At 45.3% G+C, this 22,500-nt stretch overlaps 1 protein-coding gene across 3 annotated transcripts in view; it reads left to right on the forward strand.

The window, feature by feature from the left end:
- LOC132468744 (tensin-3-like) overlaps window positions 1-21,569 on the forward strand; it is a 23,356-nt gene extending 1,787 nt beyond the window's left edge. For all 3 annotated transcript variants that reach the window (XM_060066525.1, XM_060066524.1, XM_060066523.1), the window contains 15 exons: window positions 452-1,217; window positions 4,331-4,455; window positions 5,158-5,278; window positions 5,764-5,832; window positions 16,229-16,382; window positions 16,609-17,036; window positions 17,420-17,506; window positions 17,656-17,787; window positions 18,126-18,218; window positions 18,784-18,861; window positions 19,153-19,230; window positions 19,625-19,793; window positions 20,144-20,212; window positions 20,329-20,358; window positions 20,690-21,569. In XM_060066525.1, coding sequence (XP_059922508.1) covers window positions 644-1,217; window positions 4,331-4,455; window positions 5,158-5,278; window positions 5,764-5,832; window positions 16,229-16,382; window positions 16,609-17,036; window positions 17,420-17,506; window positions 17,656-17,787; window positions 18,126-18,218; window positions 18,784-18,861; window positions 19,153-19,230; window positions 19,625-19,793; window positions 20,144-20,212; window positions 20,329-20,358; window positions 20,690-20,831 — 2,349 coding nt within the window. In that variant the 5' untranslated portion in view covers window positions 452-643 and the 3' untranslated portion in view covers window positions 20,832-21,569. The remainder of the gene's footprint in view (window positions 1-451; window positions 1,218-4,330; window positions 4,456-5,157; window positions 5,279-5,763; window positions 5,833-16,228; window positions 16,383-16,608; window positions 17,037-17,419; window positions 17,507-17,655; window positions 17,788-18,125; window positions 18,219-18,783; window positions 18,862-19,152; window positions 19,231-19,624; window positions 19,794-20,143; window positions 20,213-20,328; window positions 20,359-20,689) is intronic.
- Window positions 21,570-22,500: the final 931 nt, after the last annotated feature.

A 22,500-nucleotide genomic window follows, 5' to 3' on the forward strand; every position in this document is an offset into this window, starting at 1 on the left:
GTGGAGTGTGTGTGTGTGTGTGTGTGTGTGTGTGGGTGTGTTTGTGTGTGTGTGTGTGTGTGTGTGTGTGTGTGTGTGTGTGTGTGTGTGTGTGTGTGTGTGTGTGTGTGTGTGTGTGTGTGTGTAAAGGTAAAGGTTCTCTGACATGTCCTTTCCATGACACACGCATGCCCCACACAAAGGGCTTGTTATCATGATGAAGCTAGTCTAGAGTAAGGTCTGTGGTGCAACAGGTGCTGCGTGTGACACGGACTGTGTGTATGGAATAATGATTCATACAGAGCTGTGTGTGTGGATACAGTCATGCATAATTTGATTGTAAACTATAGGTTAATGGTGTCTATTCTGAATATATTTTCAAATGTGCATCATGTACTACCCATATGCAATGTATAACTTGAAAAAATACATTATATATGTTTAGAATGCTTTTTTTTCTTCTTTACCCCAGTGATGTGTGGACATCAGAGATGCAGTGAGAAACCAGCGGGATTTTCAAAAGTCCCAGGTCTGCTATTCTGACGGGGTGTGGCCGATCAAGGGACGCAGGGACCTCAGCAACGTTGGCTACTGAGCATCCGCTTCCACGCTCAAGCTGCCCTTGGCGTAAGTCTCAGACCGGACCCCACCTCCCCCGGAGGTCATGACTGAGATCTCCGCTCCTGGCGGAGTTGACGGAGGAGGATCTCCACCCGGCGAGAGAGAGACTGACATCCTGGACGATGAGGAAGACGCCGATACGATTCTCCCCGCCTTCGTCGATCCGAGCTCCGCTGCCGTCGGCCGGCTGTCCTCTGACGAGACGGGCACCGGTCTCCAGGGGCGCGTCAGGATGTGTGCATCTCCGTCGCCTAGAGACTTGGAGTGGCAGCGTGTTCTCCACGCTCCCTTGGACTACAGCAGGTACATCCCGGAGGCCAGAGACGCCGTAGTGAACGGGGGACACCCCGCGCCCTACACCCCTCCAAGGGGAACAAGCAGTAGGGAGGCTGTGTTGCGCGTTGCCCTTGGCGACAGCTCCTCACTGTCTGAACTGTCCCAGGAGGAGGAGTTGTCTCTGAGCACAGACATGGAGGAGTCCATAGAGCAGCTGAACCAGCTCATTCTGGACCTAGACCCCACCTTTGTACCCGTGCCCACCCGGAGCACCCCTCTGTCCCGCTCCGCTTCGCTCCACAGCAACGGCCTCAGTCCCGGAGGACAGGGCCACAAAGCAGGTGAGACCCGGCCCTACTGTGATGGGACACTATGTGGGGGATTACAAAGCAAAGAAATAAACTTCAGCGAATACCTGCAGCGACAAAATGCTTGCTGAAAAACACATTTATGAAGTTGCTAACATCCGAAAGCAGAGGACTTGATTGAAACCAACATGCGGCCCTTCACATATTTTCAGTGGAGATATACACAGAAGTCCTCTGTATGGCACCTGGGACTGACTGGCGAACCAGCCCGGGAAAGATTTACCTACAGTATGCCAACGCTGCTATTTTGATTGGGCGAGTGAGAGGGAGAGAGAGGGAGAGAGAGAGAGAGAGAGAGAGAGAGAGAGAGAGAGAGAGAGAGAGAGAGAGAGAGATTGAGAGAGAGAGAGAGAGAGAGAGAGAGAGAGAGAGAGGGGGTGATGGTACTAAAGGCAACCTTACCACAGCGCACAGAGAACCATTATACTCATACTGGAGTGTTGGCTGATTGTGGAAAACTAATCGAGAGGGGGAGAATATGAGCGAGACAGAAAACACACATGCACACGTGTACACATACTGCATGTACAGTATTTACTGAGTGGGTGGAAACAGCATTAAACAAACAGGTCCGCCATGTACATGGCAGAAAAAATAAGGTCAAAATAAAGGGGATAATAAGGATTTTCCCTTACTGGAAAGCAAGGGGATGTGAAACTTGCCTTTCGGCTTTGTCCTTTAAGATCTTTCTGTGATTTTTCTCGTATTGTTTTGCAATTCCCCAAAAAATGGTGGCAATAATTTAATTTGAAACATACACAAACTCCTTGCAGGAGTTTTTTGAAGTCAACAGCTTTGGGTTGAGCCTATTCCAATTTTCTTTGCTCTGCCTTTGCAGAAGACTTCCTGCAATTCTGCTGAAAAGTGTATTTCCAGTCATTGTCATGGGACTTGTTTACATCAGCACATCACTTCTACCTGTAAGTGTGGTGAAGGTTTGTTAGGGATTCACAGAGAATCTGTGTATACCTGATTTAATTAGGTTTGATTATATTTGTTTTATTCCATTTGATCATTAACTTCTTCTATTGGGTCCTCCTTTTGCCACTTTTACACCAATATATACAGACAAGTCGATGATACCATCATCATACAATTTGGATGCTCTTTGTGTTTATCTCTATTTCCATATTGGGAAATTGTCTTAAACATTCTGCTCAAAGTATTCGAGTTATCGCTTGACTCCCCATGGTATAATATCCATTACTCCAATAGAAGAGTGAGTAACATCTGCCTCATCCAGAGGCCTTTTGCACAAGCCCTGTTTCAATGAGGTCATAGCTGTGAGAGTGATGTCATTACTTCCTTGCTGGTGGAATGCTTGTGGAGTAGCTGTTCCATTAAGGTGAAACACATAATGGGCTAGCACATCTGTCGCGGTTCAAGACAAGGTGTGTGTGACAAATCCCATCTGCTGTGATCCGAAACAACTTGTGGCAGCTCTGGGAATGTGTAATTACGAAAAACATTGCTGTTCAACAGACCTATAACATTTGAACCAGGGAAGTGTGTACTATTAGCCAAAACAGTCAGGGTTTGAATATAGGATATGTTCTGTTGTTGTCTTGCTGTCTCTGTTCCACCTGTCTGGGACATCTGTTGTGTATACTTTTTTTGTAAATCCGTCTGTCTATCTCCGTGTGTCTGCCTGTCTTGGTGTTTATGTATGTGTTCTCATCCTACAAAGTGACGCTCTAAGGCAGGAATTCCGAAAGGGGCGTGGAATCCCTTTGAAGGGCGACATCCCCCTTCATCTCCTCGTTGTCTTTAACCTCATATGATCTCGACACACATTCTCACAATGAGCATCACTCCGCTATGTATAATTAGTGAGAGCTCAGGTCAGGTGTGAAAGACGTAAAGAAGGCTGGGGTCGTTAGGGTCAGAGTAAATGTACCGACTACTGGTGCAATCACATTTGTGCTCATGGGATATTTTGGAAGAGTGGTTGGAAAACGCCCCCAAAATCTGTCGTATTTTGTTCTGGTTATTTATCTTATGATTCGTTACCCTCACGCAGAAGCCAAATCAGTAGCTTGAAATTTACTCTATAATATGGCTTCTGAGTTCCCACCGTGATCCCTGCTATGACGTTATATGATCAATGTTTTGTCTTCCCTCTTGTCATTGATCCCTGAACAACAGACAGCGATTACATCATGTCTTAATGTCTGGCTCCATCTCCCATTTCTTCAGCAGAGCATTTCAAAGCACGCTGCTATGACTCGTGTCTCTCGATGATTTGGATCTCGGCTCCTGTGGCGATAGAAATCACAGAGTTCACAGTTAGTGCCGGGTGTGTCTCCTTGCCCGGTACTGTGTGTGTGTGTGTGTGCGTGTGTGTGTGCGTGCGTGCGTGCGTGCGTGCGTGCGTGCGTGCGTGCGTGCGTGCGTGCGTGCGTGCGTGCGTGCGTGCGTGCGTGCGTGCGTGCGTGTGTGTGTGCGTGCGTGCGTGTGTGTGTGTGCGTGTGTGTGTGTGTGTGTTTGTGTGCGTGTGTGTGTCTGTGTGGAGAGAGGGCATGCGAGGATTGGGCGTGTATTTGTAGTTCACCCCAGTAGACGCCTAGTAGTTCACGTGGAGCCCGAGGATGATCTGGAACAACTGATTGTTCCGACAGATGAATTGGATTCCGTGTAAACCATCTGGCCTGGGTAGGGTCTGGCTCGGCCCCAGGTTCCTAACTCACGGTGGGACCACTATATACCCCTTGATAATTACTCTGTTTAATGGTTTCTGCAGAATGTGTTGGCCAGAAAACAAGCCTGTGTGCCAGGGTCTTTGCCATCGCCAACATGTGTTAGAGAGACATCCATTTCATAACTGAGTGTGAAAAACCTTTCATCTTTGTAGTTGTTTCTTTTTAAGAGAATGCACTTTTTTGCTGTGATTCTGTTCTCGGAAGTAACAAAGCTCTAAAATAAGTGTTTGAGTTTGCCGCTAAGTATCGGTAATCTTCTACCCCTGTGCTGCTCAACCATATTAACCTCCTTCTTTAGTAAAAGTCAAAGACACCATAGTAACTTCCTTCTTTATGTGTCTGTCTGGCTCTCTTTCCCTTCCTCTCACCATCTCTGTCTCTAAACAGGGTGGCAGCAGAAGAGGCAGGCCAGTGACGCAACAAGTTACTCTTTCTTCAACGGTCCGAGTTTTAGTGACAGCAGAATGACATTAAACTCCTCTGTAAATGGTGGCAGTCCCCTTCCATCACAGGTAAAACCCCCACCCCTCACAGAAACAATCTTATCCCCTCACAGTAACTCTCCCCTCCCTTCACAGGTAAGAGCACGCTCCTCCCCTCACAGTAACACTCTCCTCACCGTAACATTCCCCTCTCCTCACATTGTCCCTCACATATACTCCCCTCGCTGGTTTACACATTGACACAATCTTTATTTTATTGGTGGTATGACCACCAATAAATCTATTTGTATCAATACGTTTCTCACAATGTACAGGTCACGTCTTCTTAAAACCACAATAATTGTAATCAATTTAATTAACTACAACAATTGGCAATTATAATGCAACATATTGTAATATAAGTAACAGTTATATATTAGCATTTTCGATGGATGAATTCCTAACAGATGAAGGTATTCATGTGCTGCCATATCAACTTATTGTTGGTGAATAATAAGGATATGTTGTGGTATTTTTCCTTTAAAATATTATAGCTAACACAGATGTTCATTGCTAGGCCGCATGAATGGCCTCCTTGTTTACAGTAAAACACATACTGAAGTCACAGACAGATCTCCAAACTGATGTCTGCTGTGTGTGCATATGTCTCTGAATTTGTGTTTGTGTGTGCATCTTTAATGGGTACAAAATGTGGTTAGTGTGGGCCCCTATTCCCTCAACAAACCTTAGTGATTAAATGTTTTGGATCTGAAAACAATGTCTTTCTTACAGCTTGGTTCTCTGTATAAGATGGACAGTGTGGACTTTAGGGGTCAGAACACAGCTGTGATTGACAGCTACGACGTTGTGCCTTCTACTCCCGCCTTTCCAGTGTCTCCACCCACACCCTACGGTGAGAACACAAAACAGTTGCATTCATTTATATATATATATATTAGAGCTGTCAAGCGATTAAAATATTTAATCGTGATTAATCGCATTAATGTCATAGTTAACTCACGATTAATCGCAAATTATTTTTCTATGCTAAATATCCCTTGATTTTTTTGTCCCATAATTCTTCTCATTTTAATTCTCTTATCAACATGGTGAAGTGCATCGGCTTGCCTTGTGCAAATGATTTTTTATTGATAACAACATTGGCATATACTGATCAAAACAGGACGATACAAAAAAAGAGCCTATAGTGCAATTAAACGACTGCTTTGAACAAATGTCATTTGAACATAGCAGTCAGGCTACTGCTTCTTTGTATATATATATATACATATATATATATATATATATATATATATATATATATATATGATACGTGTGTATACATACTACATCTATAGATATGAGTGACTTTAACCAACCCTTCCTTTCTCTCTCCAGTGAAGCAATCATCTGAATTCTCACAACTTAAGTCTATGAGGCAGAGGGAGTCCAGCAGAGCCTCAGAAGGTACAATTTACACACACACTGAGTTTGTGTGTGTGTGCGGGTGTGTGTGTGTGTATGTGTGTGTGTGTGTGTGTGTGTGTGTGTGTGTGTGTGTGTGTGTGTGTGTGTGTGTGTGTGTGTGTGTGTGTGTGTGTGTGTGTGTGTGTGTGTTTGTGTGTGTGTGTGTTATGGGTATTTTATAGTACAATGTCGAGTACCATAAAATACTGGCCGGAAAACCAAACCGTTCAGAGACCTTAACCAAAACACCAGATTAATGATTGCCTCTGGTCAGGGTTCAATGGCAGGGTGGAATCTTTCCTGGCATATACAGTAGGACCATATGCTCTCTCACACACACACACACACACACACACACACACACACACACACACACGCACACACACACACACACACACACACACACACACACACACACGCACACGCACACGCACACGCACACAAACACACACACACACACACACACACACACACACACACACACACACACACACACACACACACACTTACACGTACACTCCATGATTTTCTAAAATAGACCCCAATGACTCATAGGGAGACATAGGGGTCTATTTGCTCTAAGTAGCCTCTACCTGTGTCGGGTTTCAGTGTTTTCCATTCATCCAACTCAAATGTTGAAAATTAGTGACCGGCCATTGGAATAATGCTATTGTAAGACGTGTAGATATGCATCCTCTATCCCTTTAGACAGAAAGGCCAGCTGGATGACTAATAATAGCAGACGGTGAAAGAGGAAGAGAGTATGGCTTGCAGGATGTTCTCTCACTTCCTGCTGAGGGAGGGGACACTGGGAGAGACTCCTGCTGGGATATCCGGAGGGACCAGGTCCTAGAGAGAACTGCAACTTATGCTACAACCTTAAGCTTTTACCTCAAACAACTTGCGCTAAGCCTTCCCTTTACTCACACTTGTTGAGAATTTGAAGACAATGAAACAAACTCAATTCCACTGTCGGAAAAAAAAGAGCAAATAGCTACCAAAAAGGAGCAAGACATACCAAAAAAACTCAACTGGCTGTTTTGTGATGGTTGACAACACCTCGGCCCCTATGGCAATCATAAGTTCAATTGGAAAGCACACAAAAACAGAAACACTCACCAGACAGCCCGCACATAGACGGCTGTTTCACAGATATACTACCGACAGCCAAGTCAGCAAGAACTGCTGCAACTGCTCCATACCACACAGACCCATGACCCCGCACCATCAAGCAGAGTTTAAGATTGTACCGGCTTACCTATTGCCCCAAAGCACTGCCCTTAAGCAATGCAAAACTGAGCAATGAACTCCTCACAGCCAGCAGTGTTTTCAGGGCTGTGCACGTACAACGACTGCATGGTGTTTGGCAAGATCAGTCATAAGCAGCATGATTTCAAAATGCTCCTGGGATCAGGGCACTTGTTGCTTGCAATGCAAGCCAGCAGCATCACTTGTTTATTGTCAATATGTTCAGCAGACAGAAATTCCGCTCTGCGTCACGGTCAACACACCACCTGACCTGACTCCTCTATTGGGCAGACAGATAATCAAGCAGTCTCTAACTGTGTTGGAGGCTGTCGGAGTCTGTCTTTTTTCTTCCAAGAGTTTCCTGTTTTCCCATCTTAAAGGGAGACGGCAGTCTGGGAAACAGCCATTCCAGTAAGATCCCTGCCCCCTCCCTCTCACTTAAAATATTTGTATTTTGGTCATTATCTTAATCGCACACCCAAGGGGGGCGGGGTGCTACTGTGATGTTAGAACAGATTACCATGAGTTACTGTGGCCGTCTTCACTGCAACCACAACAGATCTAGTCAGACTGATTCCCTTTCTCAACGGCTAGCTTGCTACAGGCTCCTTGACCAGGTAAACTACATGCTAGCTGGCTACATGCTCCTTGACCTGGCTACATGCTCTTTGACCAGGGTAATATGCTAGCTAGCTCCATGCTCCTTGACCAGGGCAAGCTACATGAGGTTGAGGTCAAGGGAGCAAGACGAGGGAGTACGATAGGGCTGTGGACTGTTGTGCTTTTGACTGCAAGTGTCTTGAGGTAGTACACACCTATCTCTACAATTATCTTGTTATCATATGGGTTGATAGAAATTCTGGGTTATTGACCCCCTGTATTCTCGGGCAAAGGATTCTTGTAAATATGGTTGTGCGAGTTCAATTAATGTATTGATTATCTGGTTAGAACGGGTCAGAGATCAAGTGATGGGTGGCCATTAGTGATAAATGAAGGAGGGAGAGAGGGGGGGAGACACGTTGTCATGGCCCTTTTAAAACAACTCAAAATCGAAGTCAAACTTCTTAGCAATTTCCTTTAAGACAGTCAGATGGACATGTCCCGGACAACTTCCATGCCAATACATTTATATTGAGCAAGAGTTGAATGAAAGACAAGTGCCATATGCTCATATTGAACCTAAAGCAAACTCAGTACAATAGATTCAATTGATTTTATTGCCCAATTTATGATGATCTGACAAATGGCAGTAGACACAGTGGCTGCATACCATTGTCCTGTGTGTGTGTGTGTGTGTGTGTGTGTGTGTGTGTGTGTGTGTGTGTGTGTGTGTGTGTGTGTGTGTGTGTGTGTGTGTGTGTGTGTGTGTGTGTGTGTGTGTGTGTGTGTTCGTGTGCGTGCGTGCGTGTGTGCGTGCGTGTGTGCGTGCGTGCGTGCGCGTGTGTGTGTGTGCGTGCGTGTGTATGTGTGTGTGTGTGTGTGTGTGTGTGTGTGTGTGTGTGTCTATGTCCATAGGGTGAGCAGATGGTTTGAGAGTGGGGACACATGCACTGACAGAGAGGCCATAGATTCCCAAGACCCATCCCCTTTCTCTGGCCATTCATGGGCACATGTAACCTCTGACCCCTAGGAATGCAATTTCATCTGTTGGAGAGTGGTTGCGGTGGTGCCATGGAGACAATGCTCAGTGGTCAGTGAGAGGAAGAGGCGGGGGAATATTTAGACAAGGCTTGGGGGAATTCTACAACCCTCCCCCCCAAAACACCCCCTTCGTACCCTCTGCCTTTCCTCCTCTTCTCCTCCCCTCCCTCCATAGAAAATAGACCCAAGCAGTGTCACAACTAGCCAGGAACAAACGGGCAGCCGTTTTCTTTTTTTCCATCTGGAAACTAAAGGAATTGACCATGGGCAGGCTGCTCTCCGGCGCATGAAAAGCTCCATTCAGCCAGCAATGAGAGAGCAAGGGCTCCAGTTTCCCTACAGCACACAGAGAGAGAGACTGAGGGAGAGAGAGAGGGAGAGGGAGAGAGAGAGAGAGAGAGAGAGAGAGAGAGAGAGAGAGAGAGAGAGAGAGAGAGAGAGAGAGCTAGTTTGAGGAAAAGACACGGGCAAGAGAGGAGAACGTTTTTGAAGATTAATAGCAGGAGTGGACGGACACTCCTCGGCTAACTGGGAGTTGCTCGAGGTGGACTGGAAGGTAACGCGCCTCGACCCCCCCTCCCCACCACAACCGTGCAGCCCCCCCACCCCTAGCCACCCACATCCACCCCACCCTTCCACCTTTCAACTGAGAGAGGACAGGCTGTGGAAAAGACAAGAGTTGAAAGAGGAAAGCAGAGAAGCCAGACTGTGGGGAGATCCTCAAATCCTTTCGGATAAAGGAGAGACAACAAAGGGGTGCTCTGGTAACCTAAACCAGAAAAGAAGGGAATACCTCTATGTAGCTGTCAGCACCATGACTGCCTCGATTGGTATGTACATTTTGACTACATTTCGACTTGGAGTCACAGCGCAACACAAGTGTATCATTGAGCATGTCTGTGTCAATATATTGTGTGAGTACATGTACTTTGTGTGTGTGTTTGTGTGTGTGTGTGTGTGTCTCTGTGTGTGTGTGTGTGTGTGTGTGTGTGTGTGTGTGTGTGTGTGTGTGTGTGTGTGTGTGTGTGTGTGTGTGTGTGTGTGTGTGTGTGTGTGTGTATGTGTGTGTGTGTGTGTGTGTGTGCGTGCGTGCGTGTGTGTGTGTGTGTTCAACATTGAGCATTGAAAGTTAGCCGGTTCCTGTCCCTCATTCTCCACAGATTCTTCCCTTTAGTCATGTTTCAGACATTTATATTTTATGTCTCACCCTGTCCATCGCAATTCTATTCCATTCGACTTTGTTTTCGTGCATTCTTGTGTTGTTTATATTCCATTATCTCCCCCCCTCCCCCTCTCCCCCCATTCGCCCCATCTCTCTCCCTCCTGATAACTTTGAGGAGTACACACAAACACATCTATGCTCATCCTCTCTGATCTCTGCCGTTTGCAGACAGCTTGTGGAACTTTTCTTCAATGGATGTCAAAGGAAAATACCGGACTTAGATCCAACTGCCTCGCTTTGATCAAACATCCACTACCAACATAATTTGTCAAAAGCACTTCCTTCTACCGATTCTGCCAAACAGCATTCAGCATGAACACGCCTACCATGCATGTAAACAATGGTAAAAAGGCACTTTCGCCTATTTGAAGTTATGAGAGACAGTTACGATGGTTTGAATTTATTCGGCCTAATCTCTCTCGCTCTCTCCCTTCCCTTTTTTCTTCTCCATTTCTCTAGCTACACATCACCAGTTGTGGTATTTTACTAAGCGGTATCGGCGGTTTGTTTTACACTCGTTTCTCCGTTTTTTGCCAATGAGACAGTTTGTTCCACTGCAACGCTCGGACATGATGTCATCCTTTCTGAAAGCAAAGTATTCTGGCCTCCATCCGGGGAGGCAAGGAACACCACTGGTGTTTTTTCAGCCTGGGGCAGGTCGTTTTTCCATTTCTCTCTGGTGACCAGCTACGAACCCCAACAGTCTTTGAAGACTATTGGTACTGCTGTAGACTGTGATGCTCATCATCATCATCACCATGACCTCATCCCTCCCTCGACCCCACCTACGAGCTTGCCACTACAATCAATTTGTGTTCTTGAGCATTATAGAGGTTACTATCCACACGCTTACATAGTAGCAGACAACCACTTTAAAGTAGTGAGTTTCCTTACACCGAAACACTCTTCCAGTACACAGACTTCTGAGACGCAACTTCTAGGACTTCAGCGTGCATCTCTCTCATTCAAACCCGCCCCGGTGGCGGTGTGTACAGGAAGCTGAGCTAAGCACACACAAAAAGGCCGCTTCTGCTTCACGATGGCGACATCCTGTCCTCATTATTACAATACACACTGCACCCCCCCCGCCCATAGCATCCCAGCCCTCAACCAGACCCTCCTTCCTCACCCTTCACTCAGTAACTCTCGCTCTCTCCCCGGTTTTCCACTTGTTTGTAGTGCCTGTATTGTTGTTCCCTCTTCAGGCTAGCCTCGTAACTCCTCTCTTCCTCCTCCCCTTCCTCCTACTCCTACTTCTCCTCCTCCTACTGCTCCTCCTCATCCATCGCCAGGCCACACCAGCCGGTGCATAGGGTCCCCTGTCCAAACACTCACCCCAGAGAGAATAGAGGGAGTGGATTCAAGAACCTCTGGTGACTGGTTTGGAGTGGTCCCTGAATAGGCAGGGGCCATGTGGCTGGTTGGTAGGGGGCATCGTTGAGTGATGATAGATATTGAGAGAGAGGGGAGGAGTGAGAGAGACAGAGACAGAGAGAAAGAGCGAGAGTGTGATATTTATGCAGCATTTGCATAGAGACATAATGCGTTCACCCAAGTAGAGATTTGATTGGTTCCAATCTTTGATAGAAATCATATATTGTTGTGGCTGGTTTTATACTGTTGATGTACAGTATGTCTCTCTCTCTCTCTCTCTCTCTCTCTCTCTCTCTCTCTCTCTCTCTCTCTCTCTCTCTTTTCCTCTCTGCTAAGAAACGGTTGTCTTCATATGATTTCTGAGAACAGCTGTCACATGCCATAAACCTTCAGACCAGACCAGCCAAGTGTGTGTTTGTGTGTATGGGTTTGGTGTGGTGGGTTTTGTAAGCTCATATATGCATTCCTGTAGTCATGAACGTCTGTGAAACCTCTTTGGCTAAGTAAGAGATGGCTATGATGTACTTGATTGTGTTTGTGTGTCTCTGTGATTAATGTCGGACAAATTAATTAAGGTGTCTGTATGGGTGTCCGTCTGTGTTTGGTGCATGTGTGTCTCTATCTGTGTGTGTGTTTGCATTCTGGTGTGCGTGCGCGCGCTTGTGTGTGTGTGTGTGTGTGTGTGTGCGCGTGTGTTTGTGTGTGCTCATGCGCACTTGCGTGTGGGTGCATGTTTGTGTTTGCATTTATTCACATGCACATGTGTCTGTATTTGTGTGTGTCTCTGTGTGTGTGTGTGTATGTTTGTGTGCGTGTGTGTGTGTGTGTGTGTGTGTGTGTGTGTGTGTGTGTGTGTGTGTGTGTGTGTGTGTGTGTACACTAGGGATGGGCAAAATGATTCTTTTCCGGGAACTAGTTCTTTCAGTTCAGTTCACTATAACGATTTGTTTATTTGATTTGTTCGTTTTGATTCGTTCGTTACGTCAGATTACGTCATTTGGTGTCTGCCGCCCCCCCCCGCGAGACGGCCGTGAGCATAATTTAAACTACTTCTAGGCTCTAAACCCTGTGGAAATCGAGGAGATACACTATATAGTATAACCAAACGTCCCACCAATATTTATACCACTTGCTTACTCTCTATATTTCATTCATGGTTTTACATTTATAATTTTATTTTACTTTACATTTAATTCTTCATTGTTCAGGCATTACAGAACTTTCATGGTCATAAATAAAAAATATGAACTGCAGTTTAATTTCTTTGTTTGTTCTTAAATTGACGTAGAATGGAGCAAAGACTCCTGGGATTGGGAAATGCGTTTATCCAATAAACAGATGGAGGTCAAGTCTATTTTCGAAAAAATGTAGGGGGATATATGAGTGGCCCCACGTCGAATGGTATGACCCAAGATACGTCAGACAGAAAGCGCGCATATTCGACGGTACCACCTTGTCATTGGTTTACCCAGGTGCCATTGCAACACCATTGCTACCTCTCATTGGCTGAATCTTTGAGAACGTTGTAGACTCAATCAATATAAGTCGCGGGGAGACGAAGCTCTGTTCGTTTGTTTATTTTATTTACGTGACCATATTTTTGGTTTATGTTTAAAAAAAAGAATCAAAGAACCAGTTCTTCTTGTTTTGGGGAACCAGTTCTTGTCGTTCACGTTCGGGATTCGTTCGTTGTAACGAATCAGTCGCGACCGACACATCCCTAGTGTGCACATGCACTTGAATGTGTGTGGTTGAGCATGTGTGTGTGTGTATGTGTGTGTGTGTTAGAGACTGTAGCAGGGCATGGGGCATCAGAGGAGAAGCATGCCTTTGTCAGAAACAACAAGAAGCTCTTCTGCTGCTCAACACATGTGACTGCTGGATGGCTTTAATTTCTCTGCCATTTCAACACATTTTTTATTCACATTATTTCCCCTTTAACCCAGTTTAAATCATTCCTTTGTGATGATGTAACAGGGAAGATAGAGGTAGGGAACTCGAAGAGATGGCAGTAGGGAACAGGCTATAAGAAGAGGGTTTTGTTTGATGAACGAGGTGATACTTATGTCTTGGGTGTGATGGCATGTGTGCCCTCTCTCTCTCCAACTATAGTGGGCGGAGGTTGGTCGTCCATGCCCTCATGAGGCTCAAGCTTCCAGGAAGGAAGTGGTCCTCCTTGGTGTATACCCGAATGTGAAGCTTTGTGCTCTCTCCCTCAGAGCTGGGCACCGGAGTAGCCTCTTCACAGCAGGGAACATCTAGAAAATAACAGGAATAAACACAATCCCTTACGAATCCCTTTAGGTGTGTGTTGTCTGTATGGACATCTTTCACACACTTTCTCACTGCCATCTACCCTCTCTCGAATAAACAAATGGCCTATAGCAGAAAGTGAGTTGCTATGGTGACAGGGGTGCCATGGGTACAGAAAGGCAGCCATATTTAATTGAATACGACGCCCTGGCATCATATTGAGTAAAGGTCAGCGTTGTGATTGATCGGCCTCAGTGCTTTCCATTATTAGTGAATGGTATGAATGATGGAACCCGTGTCACACATAGGAGTGTTCGGCGGTGGTCAAGGTGAAAGGACCGAAAAACAGAAGGGCCATGAGACGAGCAGAATTAGTCTCAGTGGACCTGGTCTCTCTTTGTCTTGGGGAATCGTCCCAATGGACAGGAAGAGAGAAGCAACTGTGGGAAAGTTTAAGAGATCATGGTTTGTTTACATTGTTGTGTTGTGTTAGTGTCAACCAAACAACGGCTAGACTGCCTAAATGGAGCCGTGCTGTGTGTGTGTTTGTGTGTGTGTGTGTGTGTGTGTGTGTGTGTGTGTGTGTGTGTGTGTGTGTGTGTGTGTGTGTGTGTGTGTGTGTGTGTGTGTGTGTGTGTGTGTGTGTGTCTGCCTGTGAGATGTTAGTGTTTGCAGATGTTTTGTGTGTATGGACTGAATGTGTGTGCTTGTGTGTGAGTGTGTTTTTTATGTGTGTTTTTGTATGTGTGTGTTTGTGTGTATGTAAATATCTTCTTGTGAGTGTGGATGCATACCTGCTATTCATATAGACAAAGAATACATTGGCTTAGAAGCTTAGAAGTTGACAGAATACTTGCAAAAAAAAAAAATTTGAAATATACATATGAAAAGAAAGTCCAATATTTTGTTAATAGGAGCATTATCTTTACATAAGAGGACATGAAGATGTATGTGTGCATTATCACCCGTGTGTGGGTGTGTGGGTTTGTGTTTGTGTGTGTTTGTGTATGTCTGTTTATGTGTGTGTCTGCGTGTCAGTTTACAGTTATTAATAGCTTTCAATGTGGACTACAAAGCAAAATAATAAAGCACGCCAGTGCATTTACAATCTCAAATGGCATGTAACATACCTTGTGTGCTTGTGTGCGGTGTCTGGGGGTTGGTGAGATGGTGGGTGGCCGATTGTCCTTAAACGTTCCCTTGGGTGTCAGTTGTGAGAGAGAGAGAGAGAGAGAGAGAGAGAGAGGGGTTTAGCGCATTAGATGTGTGTGATGTCAGTGTTTGCTTTGTTTAGAGAATGCATACCTTCTGACTACTCATTATACCGTCACACTCATATCATTGCCATAATGACTGGCTAAACGTGCTGTACGTTCAACGGCTCACAGCTATGGTCAGTCCCCAATTGGTTCTTCTGCAGAAAACGGGTGAATGGAGTGGGAGGGGAGGGGAGGGGAGGGGAGGGGAGGGGAGGGGAGGCGGGGAGGTAGGCAGCCCAACAAGAAGGTCTTTTGTGATGACTGAATATTTTCACAGTGATTCATCATTCTTTACAGGCCTGTTTCTTGCCCGAAGGGGGTCTGCCCTCATGTTTGCTGGGTGACGCACCATGTTGATAGACGTTAGAAATACCCTTGTGTCTCTCTACCTAGCCCTCTTTCTACCCCTTCCTCTCTACTTCTCTCTCTCCCTCTCTCTCTCTCTGTCTCTCTCTCCAGCGGCTACTGTAATGCAACCAACAGTGACTAGGTTTATATTATATTCATGTTGAAATATTATGATTATTTGGATGTTAATGGCCTCCCTGGCCAATTTTCTTTACTGCATTTACTTCAAGATATTTCTAACATGAATCTCGAAACTGCCGTTCTTCGAGATGGATTTTACAGCTCCAAAACATGGCCAGCTGATTGGTGATCTCAACAGAAATAAATATAACTTCAAATTAAACTTGAATGGCAACGCTATTGCAGTACAAGTGTTCCCCAGATGCTTTTAAAGGAGTTTGAACGGCAGTTTGTATCATCATACTTCACACTTTTACACATACTGGTTTAGATTAGGATTTACATGTATAAACATTTATGGTGGTAAATATGTTGGCACTTGGGAATGTGGACAGCTCCACAGATTCCAGAGTGCAGGGTTGGAGTCAGGATGGTCAGGATAGAGCTTGGATGACCCTCGCCACAATACAACACAATGTGTTCCATCACATTCAAAGCTGCACACTTTATGTTTAAAGTGTTATCCCATGCAGAAGCAGTGCCTGCTTCATAGAACATAAAGCCATAAAGCCCTGAATCCAGTCTGTAAAAAAAACAATAGACAGTAGTTTGTGTTATGGATTTACTGTTCTGCCAAGATCCATGTTGAAACCTAGAGACACAGATTTTATCGTGGATCAAATCTGCTTGGACGTTTACTTCCATGTCACGTTAATGTGTACACAAGGGGGCAGTATTTTGCAGATCGATCAAATTACAGGTGCATGTGCATGACTGGAATCGCGAAACGGAGTCTGTTGATGTTGAAACGCTGTTAAAAAAGCAATACAAAAAGAGTGCACAGGTCTCTTGTACAGTGTACATAGAGATTTTTAAAGTCGTGTGGTTTCATGTTTTAGTCATTGTTTTTACTTTTATTTTGTTTCTGCAGATTCCCTGAGTTTCATGGACAGCATGAGTCATGCTGGCTCAACAGAAGCAGAGCTGTTCAGGGCAGACTTGTGTAGGACCCCCGACTCCTGCCAGGGGATGTTTAACTCCAGGACCACCGGGTCTTCCAGTAGCCCGCTCCCACACACTGACAGGTACGTCCCAATTCAATACGGCTGGTTGCACGCTACACATAAACACACTATCTCAGTAACTTTGATGAAGTTGACACCATATCATTTGAAGCATATCATTTGTTACTTTAACACCTGCTAAGAATAGCCTTTTATGAGCATTTGAGCCTTTTATGAGCATTCCAAGCAATAAGGTGGTCAGGTGCCTCCATAATAAGTCATGCTCTGACCCCTCTCTCATCTTTAGCTCCACCCCGCCACCCAGCTCCCTCAGGTCGCCCTTCCCGCCCAGGCAGTTGACCCCTCTGTCACACAGCTCCCCCCGGGGGGGTCCGACAGGCCTGGGAGCCCCACCGGAGCTCCTAGGGGAGATGGGGGAGTCAAACCTGTCCTCCCTACCCCTGGGGAACGGATCTCTTCTGGAGCACAGCCTGCTGGAGGCCATGGAGGGTCTGGGGGGTCTGCGCTTCGGTTTGGGCCTGGGACCTGACGATTTGGGCCTGCCCCCGCTGCTGCCCGAGAAGAGGACAGGGAGCAAAGGGGGGGAGCTGCACTCGCACTCCCCGTCCTTCAGCGGGTTCTCCAGCCCCCACAGCGACAGCAGTCTGAGCATCCCCTTCTCCTCCCCCGAGCCCCTCAGGGGGCTCAGCCGGACCTCCTCACCTGGATACTCAGGTACAGCTGGCCGCTCAAGAAGATCCAAAAGAGATGTACTAGCAACATTAGCACTCCTCATCTTAATTTCTACTTGATTCTCTCTCTCTCTCTCCCTTTCTCTCTCTCTCCTTATTGATCTCTCTCTCTCTTTCTCTCTCTCTCTCTCCCTTTCTCTCTTTCTCCTTATTGATATCTCTCTCTCTCTCTCTCTCTCTCCCCCTTTCTCTCTCTCTCCTTATTGATCTCTCTCTCTCTCTCTCTCTCGCTCTCTCTCTCTCTCTCTCTCTCTCTCTCTCTCTCTCTCTATGACTCTGTCTCCCTCTGTCCCACTCTGTATCTCTTATTAACCGTTGCAACAAGCGCCAGACGGATGGGTAATCTGTTTTATCGTTGCTTCGCAGAGCTGTCTGGAAGTAGGCAGGACACTGTGAAGTTTGTCCAAGACACCTCCAAGTTCTGGTACAAGCCAGACATCTCCCGAGACCAAGGTAAATATTAGCTCTGGATAGGAGGGTTGGTGGACCGCTACCAAGCAGATAACAAGACAATGGCTGCAGGTTTGTTTGACCGTTTATAGTGTTAAATTTGGCAATGTTAATCTGAGCAACCCTCCTTTCCTCTCCTGTTGACCTCAAAGCCATCACACTGCTGAAGGACAAGGAGCCAGGCTCGTTCATCGTCAGGGATAGTCACTCGTTTCGTGGGGCCTATGGATTGGCAATGAAAGTGGCAACACCTCCCCCCTCTGTGTTGCAACAGAGCAAGAAAGGTAGATCACCCCATAATAACTAATAATAATAACCACCATTTGCATAAGTTACGTCTTTCAATCGTGGAAACATCAGCATTTGTCATTAGAATTCTTCTCTATCAATACCTAAGAATGCTTTGGATTGATAAAAGAAGCATGGTTTTAAAGGTTGTACACACATAGCGTCAGTAGCCCATCCTGATCATCTTTGCATTGCTTTGCAATGTGTTGAAGCCCATCTTTTTTTCTACTAGAAGTTATTTAGTCATTAGCAGCTGATGCCCAGTCAACTCTTGAGATGATTGAAAAGATGGAATACTTGAACACGTCGGTCACTACTGTGTTCCTCTTCGCAGGGGATCCGTCCAATGAGCTGGTGAGGCACTTCCTCATCGAATGCACCCAGAAGGGCGTGCGACTCAAGGGCTGTCCCAACGAGCCCTACTTCGGTGAGAGGCTGGATTTTCTGTATTGCTTGTTCGGAAAGTCTTTAGGCATACCCTCTTTCTGAGACTGATTATTACGTGTTTTTGATTGCACTTCATCATTTAAAAGTAGGGCTACAGGGTAATATGGTTGTAAAGTATTTCCTTCAGAATGATAAACAGAGTAGATAGATACAATCGGAGTAGATGCTAAAGGGAAGTAAGTGCCCAGGATGCTCAGCACACGGTTTTGAATAAACCCTTTACTGCCCTCTATTGGTCGTTATCAAGAAGTGCATTTAAACGACTCGTGAGAGCTTTTGTTATACTACAATTATTGGTCATTAAGCAAAGTATTTTTTTCCAAAGTGGTTCCTTGTGAATCTATATACATGTCATTACTGAGCAAATCTCCATCTAAAGAATACCTACTGGTAAGCAACAGATACCGGGAAATGAATCCAGTACCTTTCGGCTGGGAGTCACACCCTATAGTCATTCAACTATACTGCCTTATACTTTCTGTGCATTTCTATTCACCACTTGTGTGCATGATGTAATGTGTTTCCTATGTGCTTGCATCCGAAAGGAAGTCTCACTGCATTGGTGTGTCAACATTCCATTACCCCCCTGGCACTGCCCTGCAAACTCATCCTCCCTGACAAAGGTAACGTGTGCTTTTAATCCTGTGTATGTTTGGGCGATAACCGTGAGCTTAGGGCGTGTTCACGTTAAAAGTGGTATATGTTGTAATGACAAGAAATCTTTCCACAGCTGGCCTGGCTTCGTTAATTGCACAATGCATGTGTAATTGTTTTATGTGTAATACTTGTAGGGTTTCACGGAAAAACGTTGTCACTGAGTTATTTTGGTAGTACGTGTTTGTGCTTGTGTGTGTGCTTATGTGTGTGTGTGTGCTTTTGGGTGTGTGTGTGTGTGTGTGTGTGTCTATCTTCAGACCCTATGGAGGAGCTCCATGACTCATCTCCGCAGACAGCTTCCAACTCAGCAGCAGAACTTCTGAAGCAAGGAGCAGGTAGTGTATTGTCTGTCTGGATCCTTCACTTACAGGCAGCTAGCTTTGGACTTGAGCAGGCTGCTGCCTGGGTGTATGATGACATGCGTGTGACATTTGCATATTTCTCAGTTCAGACAAGAGCTGAAGTGGGTGTCTGCATGTGTCTGTAAGTGTGTGTCTGTATGTCTGCGTGTGCGTATACATACATTATGTGTGTGTATGAGGGTGTGTGTGTGTACGTGAGATACATTGAAACGTCTACTGCCAAACTGATTCACCTGTTCTCAGACACACTGTATAATGTGTGTGTGTGTGTGTGTGTGTGTGTGTGTGTGTGTGTGTGTGTGTGTGTGTGTGTGTGTGTGTGTGTGTGTGTGTGTGTGTGTGTGTGTGTGTTGTGTTTGTGTGTCAGCGTGCAACGTGTGGTACCTGGGCTCCGTGGAGCTGGAGTCCCTGACGGGTCATCAAGCGGTGCAGAAGGCCACCAGCCAGACCCTGGTCGCAGACCCCCAGCCCACCTCAACCGTGGTGCACTTCAAGGTCTCCGCCCAGGGCATCACACTAACAGACAACCAGAGGAAGTGGGTCACACGCCGGCACGGAGAACACACATACACACTTTTGCACACACACACACACTCGTCTCAATTACACACATTGAACAAACTCATACAATTTTAAGATACAAAAGAAAAAAAATACACACACAAACACACACACACACACACACACACACACACACACACACACACACACACACACAAATACACCTCAATTACCCGCGAAAACATTGTAACCTGCAAAACCCACGTGCCCAGCCAAACACACACAAACACACACACACAAAAACACACACACATACACCTCAATTACACCCTCTTACACCCTTTCCCAACGGGACCTAAGCATGTGTACCCTTGTGTTCCTGCAGACTGTTCTTCAGGAGGCACTACACAGTGAACACGGTCATATTCTGCTCCCTCGACCCACAAGCTCGCAAGTGAGTACTAGTCCCTGCCGCTCGCTGTTTGGAATTCTTAATAGGGAGTGCGTTTTCCGCGTTATAAATAGTGCGTTTGCGGTGATTTGATGATACATATTTTCTTCTGAAAACAGATGGACAAGAGAGGGAGGCTCCCCGGCAAAGTAAGGCCCGAGCTGCCGTGTTTATTCACCTCCATGTCCCCCCGTCATTACCGCTGCTGTTCCTCTTCTCCTCCTCTCCTCTTCCTCTCCTCTTCCTCTCTCTCTGCCCTGTCCCTCTCTCTCTTTATATTGCAGTGCACTCTGTTCTATGGATCCACTGAGCACTGAATTGTTTGTTAAAAGTTGCAAAACTGTTCTTTTGTGAGACCCACTCCTGTGAATTTTTATCATTCATGGGCGGCCAAAGGCTGAATGGTGGAGAATAGATTTTGCTGGGGGCTTTTCAACGGCCTTTCATTTACTTTTTTCTTCTGTTTCTTTCTTCTGTCAGGATCTTCGGGTTCGTCGCCAGAAAGTCTCAGAGCGGTACCGAAAATATATGCCACTTATTTGCAGAACACGACCCAGAGCAACCGGCCAGCGCCATCGTTAATTTTGTCTCCAAGGTCATGATAGGCTCTCTTAAGAAGTAATCGGGTGAGAGAGCAGTAGAAACAGAGAGAGAAAGAGAGAGAGAGACTCATCCTACCAATGGCCTGAACCAGTGAACCATTACTCTGTGCTCTATTAAGTCAGCCTAGATGTTGCCAAAGTGGATCCAGACAAGCCTCTGAATGGGAGCTGGACCCCCTCAACACGAAACCATTTATGCGGACCGGTCCTGTCGGTACTGCATTGTGCCTGGAGAGACATTGTTGGCATGGACCTGCAATACAAGCTACTGCCACTAAAGGGAGCCACTCCGCCTTGGTTCCGCAGACAGCCCAAGGCACTAATGAAGCCATTTGAAATGAGGAGAATGCATGATGACGCCTCTGTACATTAATTTTAATGTATATAAGATGTTGCCCGAATTCTAAAGGGAAATTTGATGTGAATATTGTGCCACCGCTTTTCCAATTATATTATGTACTTTTGTCATGTTTTGTTTTTGCTTTTCAACACGTCATGAGTGAAATGCTTTTCGCCAAAACTTTGATGGTAACTCTTTACCATCCAATCTAAAAAGTAATTTTATTCATAGTGATATTTGGAAGGATATTACAGTTTCTTATGTGAACTGGTTTGATATGCTATGAACTCTCAAAGGGTGAAAGTGTTTTTCTTGAATTGCACTGTATCTATCCAAAGACGCCTGTGGGCATTTAAAATGCTCACATCATTATACCGACCATAAGCAGTGAACAATAAAATTATCCCATGAACAATGATATTTTGCACCAATACCGACGAAGCCTGCCTTGTACTCAAGTCTGTGTTATTTGTGTTATTTCTACCTATTGTATTTATCCCCTATTGTAAATTTGCATAGAGTGAATGTTTTTATCAACTCTCAACATGTATCAACATATTTGTGTCTATTAACATAGCCACCTATGTTGAATTTATAAGACATGGATTTATTGGAATACCAATTCTCATTTTGCTCATGGGAAACATATCACTATAAAGTATTGTATCGTCTTCCGATTTAAGATGTATTTTAATTGTCTTCCTCTCTATGTTTGTGATGTACTCATAGATAATACACTCAATAATAATAATTAACTGACCTACTGTAAATGATCACCACAGGAGAGTTAATTACTTTAAACCGACTTGCAAACACAAACTCACAGCACACATATGGTGAAACAATACAGGGCAAAGTTATTTAACTAATATTGATTTATTTAAAACACTGAAGAATAAATTATTCTTTAAATCTAATTCCGTTGGTGTGCATTGTCAAAGTAGAACTATCCGCTAAACAAAGCAACTTTGCAATGCCAAAAAACAAGGTAATATTACATCATGCTTATGTCAAAACTTGGTGTGTGTGTGTGTGTGTGTGTGTATGTGTGTGTGTGTGTGTGTGTGTGTGTGTGTGTGTGTGTGTGTGTGTGTGCGTGTGTGTGTGAGTTTGTGACTCATGTTCCCTCGTGGTCATAATCACGTTAATCCTGAACCAGGAACAGCTGGAGATGGGTTGGTACATGTCTTCACATGCTGCATGAACCACCCATTTAAACAAACCTGCTTGCCTGTGTGTGCACCAGCCATGTGTGTGTGTGTGTGTGTGTGTGTGTGTGTGTGTGTGTGTGTGTGTGTGTGTGTGTGTGTGTGTGTGTGTGTGTGTGTGTGTGTGTGTGTGCGCATGCA

The sequence above is a fragment of the Gadus macrocephalus genome, chromosome 12 (genome assembly GCF_031168955.1).
Source record: "Gadus macrocephalus chromosome 12, ASM3116895v1".
NCBI classification, from domain to species: domain Eukaryota; kingdom Metazoa; phylum Chordata; class Actinopteri; order Gadiformes; family Gadidae; genus Gadus; species Gadus macrocephalus.